The sequence below is a fragment of the Schistocerca serialis genome, chromosome 1 (assembly GCF_023864345.2).
Source record: "Schistocerca serialis cubense isolate TAMUIC-IGC-003099 chromosome 1, iqSchSeri2.2, whole genome shotgun sequence".
In the NCBI taxonomy this organism is placed as follows: Eukaryota; Metazoa; Arthropoda; class Insecta; order Orthoptera; family Acrididae; genus Schistocerca; species Schistocerca serialis.
The window spans coordinates 930,203,627-930,220,390 of NC_064638.1; the positions used below are offsets into that span (position 1 = coordinate 930,203,627).

Genomic DNA, 16,764 nt, shown 5'->3' on the forward strand with positions numbered 1-16,764 from the left:
CATGAGAGGAACATGCAAAGGTACTGGCAAAAAGAATGTCAACCACATGTCATCATCTTTGGGTTCTGCCAGTAAACCCAAATTCTTTCAAAGAATCAAACACCCATATATAAAACATCTTCAAACACCTGAATGATTTGCAACTGAATTAATGTGTTAAATATTTGACATTAATCATGTAAGTAAGAAACAATTTAGAAAAGCTGTGGAATTATATTTCAAGTTTGTTGGAAGTTGCAAAGTGCTCTCATTAACCACTCAGGATGAGTGCATCTGGGTTGTTGGTAATCCATTTTAAGCGAAAGTGAGTTTTTCACAAATCTCAATGTTTAATACATTGTATCTCCTGAACTACATGTCATGTCACACAATTATTCAGTTTTGCAGGAACATTATGTGTTATATGTGAGTACTGACTGCCAACAGACTTAGCAGTAAAGAAGAGATAAACTAAAACATCTTGACTGATGCGGCAATTTTATTACATGAATAGTGAAAGTGTAGTAAGTGGGGTGTTTTTCCTGCCATCATTTTGTGAAATTGTGGTTTATTCATCTTATGATGTACATTTGCAGCCCATTTGGTTTGCTTTCAGGCAACATGCCATAAATTTATAATAAAATTATAGTGATTTTTACACTGATAAACAATAACACTAAAATAAATAACAACACTACATGCTACTTTCATCTCGCCATGTCAGTTGCAGTTGGTATTATTTGCATTCCAAACACAAAACTGCTCAATTTGTTTGCTAGGTACTCAATGTGCGTCTGCCAGCTCAAATTTTTATCCAGATTTAATCCTAAGAATTTGACGGAATCAACTTCTTTTATATTTATTTCGAATTGCATCATGCAAGTCTTAGTATGTTTATATTCAACCCACTTGGCTGAAACCACATTTCTAAGGTACTGAGGGTACCAATCAGATTTGGAAACTCTTTCCGAATCCTGATTTTCAATTAAGACAGAAGTATCACCTGCAAACAGAAATGACAGAGAGCTAATATTTAATAGTAAGTCATTAACATAGAAGAAAAAGATCTGGGACTAATATGAAGCCGTGTGGAACATCCTGAGAATTTTTGTTTTCCTGTCATAAAAATAATTTTCCCCATTTAAAGAGATGCTAACTCTTTGCTTTCCATTTGGTGAGTAGGGTGTAAACAGCCCCTAATGCCGTGGTTTTCATGTTTGTAAATAAGCAATGTGAGCAGTATGAGGTCACAGGGAACTCCTACCACTTTGCTGCTCCCACCTTGTTGTACTTATTTCTTAATGAAACTGTTTACTGCATCCATGGAGGTTTTCCCTTGCTGTGGGAGGTGTTTGGGAGAAAAAGTGTCATAAATGTTTGAAATTATGTGTAAATGTTTTTGTTGCAAGTCACTAAACACTCTCATTCTCAATCACTGGATTAATGTAGTCTGTATATTTGTGTGCAGTGAGTTAAACTGCCTCAAGACTTACACACTGTTTCTAACTGTAGTAGTTGTCTTTGTGTTAAACCTTGACCATAAGATTGTACCTCTTCGTGAGTAGATTGATACATCATTTTAAAAATGTTAAATTCAGTCAATAATTATAAGAAACATTGAAAATCAAATTTTTGTTACCTCTGGAAGCTGTTTAACAGAAAACTTGCAAGTGGGACTGGGTACCAGAAACCAGGTTAACTGTTTACATCTTCAATGTGTGGAAGCCTATGTCTTCTGGTGACATATTATTCCTACGTACAATCAGTTCTTAGCTATTGAGTTCTTTTATGGGGATCGAAAGCACAAAGGAAATATATATACTTCAAAGAAGAATGTCCTGCCAGCATAACATACAGAAACAGCTGTGTGTGTGTGTGTGTGTGTGTGTGTGTGTGTGTGTGTGTGTGTGTGTGTGTGTGTGCGCGCGCGCGCGCACGCTCTTGTTATACTTTAGCTTGACAAAGGATTTATTCTTATTGCAAAAGCTAACTTAAGTTTTCCTTCTCATTTGTTTGTACTTTTAGACGATTCAACAGTTCCGCTGTCTCATGAGTAATCTCCTTTATCTATAATTTACTTTTATTTATTTTATTTTACATTCTGTTAGAACTTTCTTAACTATATTTATATAAAAACTATATATCGTTATTATATTTCAAGAGTTCATCTACCAAACTAATGTATCAGGAAAACCTCAGTAAGTGTCCACCAATAATTCTGTATATAATCATGGAGCAAGAGCCAGTTTGGCTCCATTAAATTTTGTTGATTGATTTTGTTAAATTAATTGGTACATTTACCAGTGAAAAATGAGCAAAGAAACATGTAACGGTATTTTCAGTCAAGTATTAAAACTGCATAGGCCTCAAATTGTCCAAGGACATGAAAAAGATTACTAAAATATATCAACTTAAAAAAGCAATTTAAACATACACTATCAGATCAAAACAATCCAAACAAATCTAAGCAATGCAGATCTGACCACTAGATGTTGCAAGAGGCAGACCTACGATTATAAAAGGAGGCAGATAGTATTGTGCTGTCAATTGAAACACATTAACAAAAGAAAGGGTTGGTCAGGGGAGCTCAGTGACGTTGAACCTGGAGTAGTCATTGGATTTCTCCTGAGTAACATGCCCATCAGGAGTATTTCAAACTGTCCTAAAGCTGGTTATATCAACTGTAGGTGATGTGACTGAAGTACAAACATGAAGAAACATCCACAACTAAACCAAGACCAGTTAGACCTCATGTACTGATGGACACGAACTACTGAGTATTGCGGAGGACAAAACCACATGAAATCAGCAGAAGGAATCATTCGTGAGTTCCAAAATGCAACCAGCAGTCCAGTTAGTACAATGACTGTGTGTTAACATGAAGTCGTGTAAAGAGTGATGCCACTGGCCAGTGGATGGCTGGAAACATGTGACTTGGCGTGATGAATTTTAGGGCAATGCTCTTAGCCTCTTAACAAGGTGATTGACTCACTCTTGTCTTTTGCAAGTGCTCTGTCAGTCACATCACACACACATTCACACACGCAAAAATTTTAATGGAAGGGTCTGGATTTGGCAAATGCCCCGAGAATGTTACCTGCTGTTATGTGGTACTGCCAAATGTGAAGTATGGATGAGGTGTTAGAGTATTGGGGTGTTTTTCATGGTTAGAGTGTGGTCCCCATTTGCACTTAAGAAAATGCTAAATGCAGGAGGATACAAACATATTTTACAGCATTGCATACTGAGTACAGTAGAGGAACAGTTACGAGGCAATGACTGACTGTATCAACATGACACTGTGCACTGTCACAAAGAAGCATCTCTGAGGCAATGGTTTGTGGACAATACAAATGTACTGGCCTGTCCAGAGTCCCATCCTTAACTTCGTAGAACACCTTTGGGATACGTTAGAATGTCACTCCAGACCCCAGTGTTACAAAGTCACTATCTTCTTTGGTTTCAGCTCTTAAGAAAGAATGGGCTGCCATTCCTCCCTAGATGCCTAACTGAAAGTGCCCCAGCAGAGTTCAAGCAGCATAAGGGTGAAGGGTAGACACACCCCATATTACAAGGTGTACAACTTTACTTCTGCCATTTTTCTCCCCCCCCCCCAACCCCCCCCCTCCCCCCCACCCCAACATTTCAGGCTTCAATGAAACAAACTGGTTACACATGATCATTCAAAGTATTTTCCATCACTGGCCACTACTTACTACCATCTTTCGGGCAGTGTACGAATCCCGCGACAAAAAAATTGTTCATCTTTTGAAGCGATCCACGAATCGATCCAATTTGTGACTTCTTCATGAGATTGGAAGTGTTGGTCAGTTAGGCCATGTGCCATTGATATAAACAGGTGATAGTCAGAGGGAGCAATGTCTGGAGAATATGGCAGGTCAGGTATGACTTCCCATTTTAACTTTTCCAAGTACGTTTTGACCTCTTTTGCAACATGGGATCGAACATTGTTGTGCTGCAAAATCACTTTATCATACCTCTTGCTGTATTGTGGCCATTTGCCTTTTAATGCTCTGCTCAAATACATTAATTGTGTTCGATAACGAGCACGTGTGAACGTTTTGCTTGGTATTAACACCCCATAGTATACGACGCTGAGCTGGTCCCACCAAATGCAGAGCATGATCTTGGAGCCGTGAATATTCGGTTTGGCCATCGACGTGGAAGCATGGCTGCGATATCCTCATGATTTTTTGCGTTTAGGGTTATCGTAACGAACCCATTTTTCGCCCCCAATTCTGCATCTTCGAAAACATTCTCTCTTCCACCACTATGCCAGTCTACAACACTAAAATCACCATTCTTAAAGCACTGAAACCACTCTCAACACGTTCTTTCACTAATAGTGTCCTTACCATACGTACTTGAGAGCATTTGATGAGACTCAGCCGCTGTTTTCTTCATATTGAAACAAAACAGTAACACCTCCCGCAAATGACGAGAATTACGCTCGTAAACTGAGATTTTCAATCAAGAACAACTTTATGGTGCAGACACAAATCGACTAATGTTTGAATGAGGTTATGTTGACCGAGGTCCAAGCTAACTGCCCGATGTTTGCGATATGTTTCTTTCAACCGCTATTTACCATTGTCGCCATCTATTGCCAAATGGCAGAAGTGAAGTTGTATGCCTTGTAATTAATGCCGTACCGTACATGCAACCACAACGGAGGGGTATCTGTTGGGAGGCCAGACAAACATGTGGTTCCTGAAGAGGGGCAGCAGCCTTTTTAGTAGTTGCAGGGGCAAAAGTTTGAATGATTGACTGATCTGGCCTTGTAACATTAACCAAAACAGCCTTGCTGTGCTGGTACTGCGAACGGCTGAAAGCAAGGGGAAACTATAGACATAATCTTTCCCAAAGGCATGCACCTTTTTCTGTACGGTTAAATGATGATGGCGTCCTCTTGGGTAAAATATTCCGCAAGTAAGATAGCCCCCATTCGGATCTCTGGGCGGAGACTACTCAGGACATCGTTATCAGGAAAAAGAAAACTGGCGCTCTACCGATCGGAACGTGGAATGTCAGATCCCTTAATCGAGCAGGCAGGTTAGAACATTTAAAAAGGGAAATGGATAGATTAAAGTTAGATAAAGTGGGAATTAGTGAAGTTCGGTAGCAGGAGAAACAGGACTTCTGACCAGGTGAATACAGGGTTATAAAAACAAAATCAAATAGGGGTAATGCAGGAGTAGGTATAATAATGAATAGAAAAATAGGAGTGCGGGTAAGCTGCTACAAACAGCATAGTGAACGCATTATTGTGGTCAAAATAGACACGAGGCCCACGCCTACCACAGAAGTACAAGTTTATATGCCAACTAGCTCCACAGATGACGAAGAGATTGATGAAATGTATGACGAGATAAAAGAAATTATTCAGATAGTGAAGGGAGATGAACATTTAATAGTCACGGATGACTGGAACTCGGTAGTAGGAAAAGGAAGAGAAGGAAACGTAGTAGGTGAATATGGAATGGGGGTAAGAAATGAAAGAGGAAGCCGCCTGGTAGAATTTTGCACAGAGCATAACTTAATCATAGTTAACACTTGGTTCAAGAATCATGAAAGAAGGTTGTATGCATGGAAGAACCCTGGAGATACTAGAAGATATCAGATAGATTATATAATGGCAAGACAGATATTTAGGAACCAGGCTTTAAATTGTAAGACATTTCCAGGGGCAGATGTAGACTGACCACAATCTACTGGTTATGAACTGTAGATTAAAACTGAAGAAACTGCAAAAAGGTGGGAATTTAAGGAGATGGAATCTGGATAAACTGACAGAACCAGAGGATGTAGAGTGTTTCAGGGAGAGCATTAGGGAACGATTGAGAGGAATGGAGGAAAGAAACACAGTAGAAGAAGAATGGGTAGCTTTGAGGGATGAAATAGTGAAGGCAGCAGAGGATCAAGTAGGTAAAAAGATGAGGGCTAATAGAAATCATTAGGTAACAAAAGGTATGTTAAATTTAATTGAAGAAAGGAGGAAATATAAAAATGCAGTACATGAAGTAGGCAAAAAGGAATACAAAAGTTTCAAAAATGAGATCAACAGGAAGTGCAAAATGGCTAAGCAGGGATGGCGAGGGGTGAAAAAATTTAGGGATGTAGGAGCGCATATCACTAGGGGGGTAAGATAGATACTGCCTACAGGAAAATTAAAGAGACCTTTGGAGAAAATAGAATCACTTGTATGAATATCAAGAGCTCAAATGGAAACCCAGTTCTAAGCAAAGAAGGGAAAGCAGAAAGGTGGAAGGAGTATATAGAGGGTCTCTACAAGGGTGATGTACTTGAGGACAATATTATGGAAATGGAAGAGGATGTAGATGAAAATAAAGTGGGAGTTATGATACTGCGTGAAGAGTTTGACAGAGCACTGAAAGACTGTAGCTGAAACAAGGCCCCGGGAGTAGACAACATTCCATTAGAACTACTGATAGCCTTGGGAGAGCCAGCCCTGACAATACCATACCATCTGGTGAGCAAGATATATAAGACGAGCAAAATACCTTCAGACTTCAAGAACAATATAATAATTCCAATCCCAAAGAAAGCAGGTGTTGACAGATGTGAAAATTACCGAACTACCAGGTTAATAAGCCACGGCTGCAAAATACTAACGCGAATTCTTTACAGACAAATGGAAAAACTGGTAGAAGCTGACCACAGGGAAGATCAGTTTGGATTTCGTAGAAATATTGGAACATGTGAGGCAATATTGACCTAACACTTATCTTAGAAGATAGATTAAGGAAAGACAAACCAACGTGTCTAGCATTTGTAGACTTAGAGAAAGCTTTTGACAATGTTGACTAGAATACTCTCTTCCAAATTCTAAAGATAGCAGGGGTAAAATACAGGGAGTGAAAGGCTATTTACAATTTGTACAGAAAACCAAATGGCAGTTACAAGAGTCGAGGGGTATGAAAGGGAAGCAGTGGTTGGGAAGGGAGTCAGACAGGGTTGTAGCCTGTCCCCAATGTTATTCAATCTGTATATTGAGTAAGCAGTAAAGGAAACAAAAGAAAAGTTCGGAGTAGGTATTAAAATCCACGGAGAAGAAATAAAAACTTTGAGGTTCACCGATGACATTGTAATTCTGTCAGAGACAGCAAAGGACTTGGAAGAGCAGCTGAACAGAATGGACAGTGTCTTGAAAGGAGGATATAAGATGAACATCAACAAAAGCAAAACGAGGATAATGGAATGTAGTCGAATTAAGTCGCTTGATGCTGAGGGAATTTGATTAGGAAATGAGACACTTAAAGAAGTAAAGGAGTTTCGCTATTTGGGGAGCAAAATAACTGATGATGGTCAAAGTAGAGAGGCTATAAAATGTAGACTGGCAATGGCAAGGAAAGTGTTTCTGAAGAAGAGACATTTGTTAACATCGAGTATAGATTTAAGTGTCAGGAAGTCGTTTCTAAAAGTATTTGTATGGAGCGTAGCCATGTATGGAAGTGAAACACGGACGATAAATAGTTTGGACAAGAAGAGAATAGAAGCTTTCGAAATGTGGTGCTACAGAAGAATGTTGAAGATTAGATGGGTAGATCACATAACTAATTAGGAGGTGTTGAATAGGATTGGGGAGAAGAGAAGTTTGTGGCACAACTTGACTAGAAGAAGGGATCGGTTGGTAGGACATGTTCTGAGGCATCAAGGGATCACCAATTTAGTATTGGAGGGCAGCGTGGATGGTAAAAATCGTAGAGGGAGACCAAGAGATGAATACACTAAGCAGATTCAGAAGTATGTAGGTTGCAGTAGGTACTGGGAGATGATGAAGCTTGCACAGGATAGAGTAGCATGGAGAGCTGCATCAAACCAGTCTCTGGACTGAAGACCACAACAACAACAACAACAACTGTCCGGATACCTTTAATCAGTGTACTTCATGAGTAATGTATACTACACAATTAGAGACCACACAGTGAACTCAAAGAGTAGGATTTAAGAAAGGGGACAACTATAACAACCTGTCATATTACACGAGCATAATGCAATTTTTTTGAAAAGAAAAAAGAAAAGATGAAAAAAAGAAAGAAAGAAAAAAAAAACATACATCTAAGACTTACAGGGTACAATGTTAATGTCATGTCATTCTTCTGAGTTCAATCACTAATCATGGCAGGATGATGACTCCATTTTACAGATGGACTTGAGAGAGGTCATGGAGTACATATAGTAGCATAACTATGGTCCTGGAATCAGTTTTCTGGGCAGTCTGAAGGACGAGTGGGGGGCATACTAGAATGTTTGAGGCCACTAGTGGGTGTCCGTAATATAGTGTGCAATGATAGTGTAAAGATGTGTGAAGAAACAGTGAAGAACTATTTTTTACATTATAAATCATCTCATGGAAACTGTTTATGGACTAATGCACTATGTACAATAGTAAACAATAGACAGAGTGTGCAGTTGTTACAACAGTGATCTAATGTAAATGAGGATAGAGTTTGCCCTAAATAATTTCATACAAATGCTGGAATGGTACCTTCAGCAAGGCCATGGGGACCACATGTCCTATCCTCGTACAAACATCCTAATATTTTCTAAGATGCTGTACGTTTGAGCTATTTATTTTCATTGTAATATGGTAATAAATCCTGTATAATTATCAGATGATTGCTGGATGAATGAATAAAGAAATAAGTATATAAGGAAACAAAAATCACAAACTGTGTGTGTGTGTGTGTGTGTGTGTGTGTGTGTGTGTGTGTGTGTGTGTGTTTTACTGGAAGATAGGTGGGAGGGGTAGCAGAGAGTGTTTTTGCTCTCTGAAAAAAAAAAGCGTTCTTCTAAAATCTCAGTTATAGTCATTCAGGCCTCTCATCAGCTCAATGCCTCTGCTACTCTGTGAATAAGGACTTATTCCCTCATGCGGTTATTTCTATCCTATCATTAGAGTTCCCACTGACTCGAAAAACACTGAAAGCTGTCCTATATCTTATCTTTTCATCACAGTGAAATAAACACCAAATGGAAATTTAAGACAAAGTTTTGGTTTAATGAAAGAAAGGAGAAAAAAATTCATAAAGGGAAACCGTCAGCACATCTAACGCAAGAAAATTGGAAAACTTTGTACATACAAAAGAATATTTTATTTATTTATTTGTTGTTAATTTTCATTCCCATTGCCTCCATAATTGCCCAATAATAACGACAAATTTCTATGCAAATAGATCTTTATTCTCATTATTTTTATTTATTTACAAGTAAAGTTCCATACAACCAAACTGAGGAGCAAATCTCTAAGGTCATGGAATGTGTCAGTACATGAAATTACAACATAAAAGTAATAAAAGCTATGTTTATGAACCCGAAAAAAGTCAAACCATAAGTTTAAGTAAACGCAATCAACAATACAAAAAGAATAAGCTTAATTTTTCAAGGAACTCCTCGACAGAATAGAAGGAGTGACCCATGAGGAAACTCCTCAGTTTCAATTTGAAAGTGCGTGGATTACTGCAAAGACTTTTTAATTCTAATGGCAGCTTATTGAACATGGATGTAGCAGTATACTGCACACCTTTCTGCACAAGAGTTAAGGGAGTCCGATCCAAATGCAGGTTTTGATTTCTGCAGAGTATTAACTGAGTGAAAGCTGCTTATTCTTGGGAATAAGCTAATAATGTTACTACGAAATGACAGTCAGTAATATATATATTGAGAGACCAATGTCAAAATACCCAGACTCATGAACAGGGGTCGACAAGGGGCTCGTGAACTTGCACCACTTATTGCCTGAACCACCTGTTTCTGAGCCAAAAATATCCTTTTATAATGGGAAGAGTTGCCCGAAAATATAACAACATATGACATAAATGAAAGAAAATAAGCAAAGTACACTGATTTTCGTGTCAATCAATCACTCACTTCAGATACCGTTGGAGTAGTATAAATGGGAGCATTAAGTCTTTGAACAAGATCCTGAGTGTGGGCTTTCCTCAACAGTTTACTATCTATCTGAACACCTAGAAATTTGAACTGTTCAGTTTCACTAATCATATGCCCATTCTATTAAATTAAAACGTCAGGTTTTGTTGAATTGTGTGTTAGAAACTGTAAAATCTGAGTCTTACTATGATTTAGCATTAGTTTATTTTCTACAAGCCATGAACCGCACTATTTGAAACCGAGCCAATGTTAAACACAACATCCTTTAGAACCAAGCTAGTGTCATCAGCAAACAGGAATATTTTAGAGTTACCCATAATACTAGAGGACATATCATTTATACAAATGAGGAACAGGAGTGGCCCCAACACTGATCCCTGGGGCACCCCCCACCCCTCCCCCTCACTCTACAGGACCCCACTCAGACCCCACATCACAGATGTTATCAAATTGTTAATAATGACCTTTTGCTGCCTGTTGCTAAAGTAAGATGTGAACCAACTGTGTGAGCTACTCCCCGTATTCCATAATGGACCAACTTCTGGAGCAATATTTTGTGATCAACACAAATCAAAAAATATGCCCAACATTCAAAAACGTTTGTTTAACCCACCCCAGTACCTCAAACAGAAAAGAGAATATAGCATTTTCAGTTGCTGAATGACTTCTAAAGCTGAACTGTACATGTACATAAGACAGCAAATCGTGTGATATAAAATCATCAATTATCCTTACATATACAGTCTTTTCAATAACTTTAGCAAACTATGATGGCATAGAAATAAGTTTAAAATTATCTACATTATCCCTTTCTTCCTTTTTATAAAGCGGCTTTACTACTTAGTACTTTAGTCATTCAGGAAACTGGCCATCCCTACAGAAAAAAATACAAATATGGATAAATACAGGGCTAAGATGTGCAGCACAGTACTTTAATATTCTGCTAAGCACTCCATCATATCCATGAGAGTCCTTAGTATTCAATGGTTTACATTATATTACATTATTTATCGTTTTCCATGAATCCCTTGGAGAGGAGTCTCTGGGATGTGGAAAGAGTCAAAGCTCCCCCCCTCCTGTCTGTGTGTCAGAAGAGTACTTCAGACATTAATCTTGCAAAGACTTTTACCAAGAAAGTTATATGATCACCTGTACAAACTAATTTTTTATTTAATTCGCCAGCAATGCTCAAAAAATGATTGTCAAATACAGTACATATATCTGACTTATCAGTAACAGAAATATTTTTACTACAAACTGACTTTATATCACTGACCTTGTGCTGCTGACCAGAAACTTCCTTCACAACTCACCATATGGTTTCAATTTTATCCTGTGAATTAGCTATTCCATTAGCATTTTTAAGCATCTTACAGTACTGTTTGTAATGGGTCACTGTAGCTTGATTGTAACTACTTCCAACATTTTGATATAATTCCCACTTTGTTCTACATGATATCATTATCCCACAAGTCAGCCACCCGGGCTGCCTATTACTGTTAGTACCCCATCAAGAATGCTGTAATGGAAAGCAACTCTCAAAGAACATAAATGTGTTAAGCAAAGCATTAGGCCTATATTTATCATCTATGTTAACGGCAATATAAACATCCTGTCACTCTTGTTCCTTGACAAGGTTTAAAAAACTGTCTATTGCTGTTGGATTAAGTTTCCTACATAGTTTGCAATTGTATGTTGCATTTGTTAGAGTACAAAAGTCTTTAACTGTTAAAATTTGTGCATCATGGTCTGAAAGGCCATCCACCCTTTTATTAACAGAATGCTCATCTAGTAATGAAAAATGAATAAAAATATTGTCTATGGCTGTGCTACTGCTCCTCATCCTACATAGATCTTTATTCTTACTACCTACATCTACATTATGCCCACATTCTGGAAACCACAGTGAAGTGAATTGCAGTGAGATATCTACAACACGTAAATAACCGTCAAGTCTGTATTTGCAGTGAGAGTGATGTCAGAAGTAGGCAATACAAATATAAAAATTTTTAACAAGTCTGTTTGTGTGGCCATCCTCCGCAGCAAGCATATAAATACTTGTTTTGCTAGCAGCAGGAAAAGGCAGTTTGATTTGCAAAACAAGTATAAAAAAACTTGCATATGTTGCTTACTTTCATTCTATTATGTCACATGGAATAATATTCCGGGGTAGACCGTCAAACCGAGCAAAAGTTTTAAGCGTGCAAAAGTGTATAATAACACTCATTTGTTGTGTTAATTCAAGAACATTACATAGAAACCTGTTCAGGGAACTTGATATCCTAACCACTGCTTCTCAGAATATTTATTCCTTAATGAATAAGAACAATCTACATGAAGACCTACAATCACATATCTTGGTCCAAAAACGGGTCCAATATTCAGGAACGGACATTTTCAATAAATTGCCAGCAACCATTAAAAACTTGGTTTCAGATAAAGCACAGTTTAAACAGAGTTTAAAAGACTTTTTGGTAGGCAACTCCTTCTACTCTATAGATGAATATCTTAACAGGGACTGCTAGACCAGTTTAAGTTAAAGTGTCAAATTTCAGTTTTGACAGCACTTGGTCACAACAGTCAACATTAAGTATGTTTTGTATGACAAACTTATGAAAAGTGCATACCTATATTTCATTTTGGCAGTGTACTAATTCTGTAAATATTAGCAGCTTCAGTTTACTGTTATATATTGACATATTGTGACAATCTCCAGACTAATGATCAGTGCAGTACGGATTATATTCAAATGTTGTATGCTTATTTTATACTTTCTAACTTGTTCCACACCCACAAGAATCATCTCATTCTTTGGTCTATGGAATGAAAACTGAATCTTATTTAATCTGATCTCATTATAGATGAGTATCAGTTAAGTCGTGTAAATATTAAGCAATGAGTAGTAGATAAGCAACAATCATTTAGTATAACAGGAAGCAGTAATTGCTACTCCCTCTCCTAAACTAGTGCTTTTCTAAATGATGTTACTATCTTACTTTTAGCCTGTGTAATCACTAATAGTACACCACTATTAGTTTTAGTACCTGTCTGTCATTGTAAATACATAAGCTGATTTTATCCACACACCTGACAATTACTCATAATTACAGGATTTACAGAATATGACAATTCAATGATTAAAAGGTAACTGAGTAAGTGTTAAATCTAATGATCTCTATCAAAGAACCGATCAAGAAATTTGTAGTTATTTGTAGCTTCCCCTTGGAAATGAGAACATTAAAAAAATCGAGTATTTACTCATGACAATGGTGGAAGGAAGTGACTGCAAGAGTATAGCACAGACACTGACCCATCATTATCCAAATATTACTTGGACATCCCACAGGAAAACAAAAATAGAATGGAGAAATATTTCTTTTAATTGCACAGCTCCAAAATACAGAACTGGTGAGCCAACCATTGTGTAACTATTTTCAGTTACGCATCAGGAAAACGGGGAGAATTGTCTTACAGTGGTAGGAAGTCCCCTACTGGTATATGAAAATCTTACCATTGGAAGTTATCCTTGGGGAGTCTTGAATCAAGTGTCAAAATTTTAAAACTGCAAGATTGATATAAGATGCACATAGCAAACTGCTCTCTGCCTAGGGCATTTAGAACTGAGATCCGTATTTACTCGTTATTTAAACAACAGTAAACAGTCTCCTCCCAGTAAAATCGTTTCCATCATTATCAAAACATCCTCTTCACATTTTCTACACTCTCCTCATCATCCTCTCAGGTCACTTGCACATTTTCAAGATTTTCATTTCACTTCTTCCTCTCCCTTACCATTTTTTTTCCCAGCATCCTGATACGTACTACTTCAAAATAACGCCCAACTAACAAGCTATACTTTCACTATAAAAAAACACTACTTTCTATTTTCATTACTTGGTCTTTGTTAAACTGTGCGTCGTGTAAGATATTGAATATTGTATATATTAATGTAATTATTCGGTTTCTCTTCTGCAATAGGAATAAATCCAAGAATAAAGCAACAAATTCATAGTCCCTCGTGTAATTACGATGCAGTTCGTGACTTGTCACCAGGAAAATTTCAGTATACAATAAACATAAAGTAAAAAGGCTGATTATCAATGAGAATCACTTTTACTTTTTCTTACCCAGAAACGATGTACAACGCCCACATTCTTCGCTACAATAATATTTCACTATATGTTCGTGTACAGACAGTACAAGAAGCTCCTAAATATTGATGGATGTAATTTGAGTGGGGCAATCAGAAAAAGTCATAATACTTACCTGAAGCATCTACCAGCTCCACCAACTCCTTTTTCTCCACATACCCTGTGTAACTAACGCCTCTGTTGTCTAATAACTGTTTCAGCTGTCTGACGCTCAACAACAGTGGATCAACAACTTGTGTCGACGAAATTCCATGTTGAAACCATGATGCAAAATCAATTAAGCGAGATATAATGAAAACCAAAAGTAAATAAACACCAAGAACTATAAACTGTACCCAAAATGAACGCATACTATGCACCTCTGAACTTGTAAATATTGGTATTTAGCGATCAGACGACACTTCCATACCACCTGTAAGAACAGAAATATTAATTAAAGTCCAAACTCGTGGTAAATAATTACGTTGAAAACAGTCAATATAACGGCGCGCATTCACTGCGGATACGTCAATAGAAGATAATGACAAGATTCACCTGACATATAACAACACGATTTCACTTTCGTTTATTTCTGACAACTCTGACCTGCTTGTTGGTGGTTTAATCAGGTCACGTGACGGTCATTGGTGGGCGGTAGATTCAAGATCGCAAATGAGGAAGTCAAATGTGTTGTATACGTTTCATATCACTGACATAATACATTTATCACAATAATCGTTGAAAAGAAGCATTTTATTAAATATTAAAAAAGCAGTAGAAAAATTGTATATTTCATTTTACAGCAACATTAGCAAACAAGAATTATCAAGTTTATCGTAGCAATTCATTTTTTTATTAAAAAAAAACATATCACACAATACTATTTTGTCCTCGTATACACAAACGTCAATAATTTGCACATGTTTACTCCCACTGAATCATTTGGTTTTCATCTTTTTATGTTCAGTATTATCTGTGTTGAATATATAGTTCCAAATTCAAATGATACCAGCCGTAAATGAATATTTTCGCGAATTATGAAATTGTTCGTTTCCTTCTTTTCTTCAGACCCACAATTCATAACTGAGACTTTTTGATAGAAATGTGATACTTTTCATTTCGTAATGTTGTATGACACAGGGATAGCTTGTAAGTGGCTACTTTATATATCTTTCTTGGAGGTTTCTCAGGGGTATTCCATTCTTCATAGCAACCTGTACTGAAGTTTTTAAATGCAGAAGAGACAGTCTCAAAAAGTAACCTAAATATTAAGAGTAGAATAAAAAATTTAACAGATGCAGATTTTTTTCAGTATTATTTTGATATGTTTCTGGGTTCTTGTTTGATTCATTTTGATGTGATCTGGAAACGAACTGTGACTATATGTCTGAGTTCCCTATACGGGAATATGATATACTTCCTTGCAATCAAGATGAAGGCAATAGTTTTGGACACTCAGTATTTATATCTTTAGCAGCTATAATAAATAGTGAAAGACAATTGTGATCAAAATGTTGTTGTTGTTGTTGTGGTCTTCAGTCCTGAGACTGGTTTGATGCAGCTCTCCATGCTATTCTATCCTGTGCAAGCTTTTTCATCTCCCAGTACCTACTGCAACCTACATCCTTCTGAATCTGCTTAGTGTATTCATCTCTTGGTCTCCCTCTACGATTTTTACCCTCCACGCTGCCCTCCAATACTAAATTGGTGATCCCTTGATGCCTCAGAACATGTCCTACCAACCGATCCCTTCTTCTGGTCAAGTTGTGCCACAAACTTCTCTCCTCCCCAATCCTATTCAATACTTCCTCATTAGTTATGTGATCTACCCATCTAATCTTCAACATTCTTTTGTAGCAACACATTTCGAAAGCTTCTATTCTCTTCTTGTCCAAACTATTTATCGTCAATGTTTCACTTCCATACATGGCTACACTCCATACAAATACTTTCAGAAATGACTTGCTGACACTTAAATCTATACTCGATGTTAACAAATTTCTATTCTTCAGAAACGCTTTCCTTGCCATTGACTGTCTACATTTTATATCCTCTCTACTTTGACCATCATCAGTTATTTTGCTCCCCAAATAGCAAAACTCCTTTACTACTTTAAGTGTCTCATTTCCTAATCTAATTCCCTCAGCATCACCCGACTTAATTCAACTACATTCCATTATCCTTGTTTTGCTTTTGTTGATGTTCATCTTATATCCTCCTTTCAAGACACTGTCCATTCCATTCAACTGCTCTTCCAAGTCCTTTGCTGTCTCTGACAGAATTACAATGTCATCGGCGAACCTCAAAGTTTTTATTTCTTCTCCATGAATTTTAATACCTACTCCGAATTTTTCTTTTGTTTCCTTTACTGCTTGCTCAATATACAGATTGAACAACATCGGGGAGAGGCTACAGCCCTGTCTTACTCCCTTCCCAACCACTGCTTCCCTTTCATGTCCCTCGACCCTTATAACTGCCATCTGGTTTCTGTACAACTTGTAAATAGCCTTTCGCTCCCTGTATTTTACCCCTGCCACCTTTAGAATTTGAAAGAGAGTATTCCAGTCAACATTGTCAAAAGCTTTCTCTAAGTCTACAAATGCTAGAAACGTAGGTTTGCCTTTCCTTAATCTTTCTTCTAAGATAAGTCGTAAGGTCAGTATTGCCTCACGTGTTCCAGTATTTCTACGGAATCCAAACTGATCTTCCCCGAGGCTGGCTT

At 37.4% G+C, this 16,764-nt stretch overlaps 1 protein-coding gene across 1 annotated transcript in view; it reads right to left on the reverse strand.

The window, feature by feature from the left end:
- Window positions 1-14,683, reverse strand: part of LOC126412444 (E3 ubiquitin-protein ligase RNF103-like) — a 135,221-nt gene extending 120,538 nt beyond the window's left edge. Inside the window, exons 1-2 of the mRNA XM_050082052.1 lie at window positions 14,598-14,683; window positions 14,179-14,475 (exon numbers count right to left, since the gene is read on the reverse strand). Of these exons, the coding sequence (XP_049938009.1) occupies window positions 14,179-14,413 (235 nt within the window). The 5' untranslated portion in view covers window positions 14,414-14,475; window positions 14,598-14,683. The remainder of the gene's footprint in view (window positions 1-14,178; window positions 14,476-14,597) is intronic.
- Window positions 14,684-16,764: the final 2,081 nt, after the last annotated feature.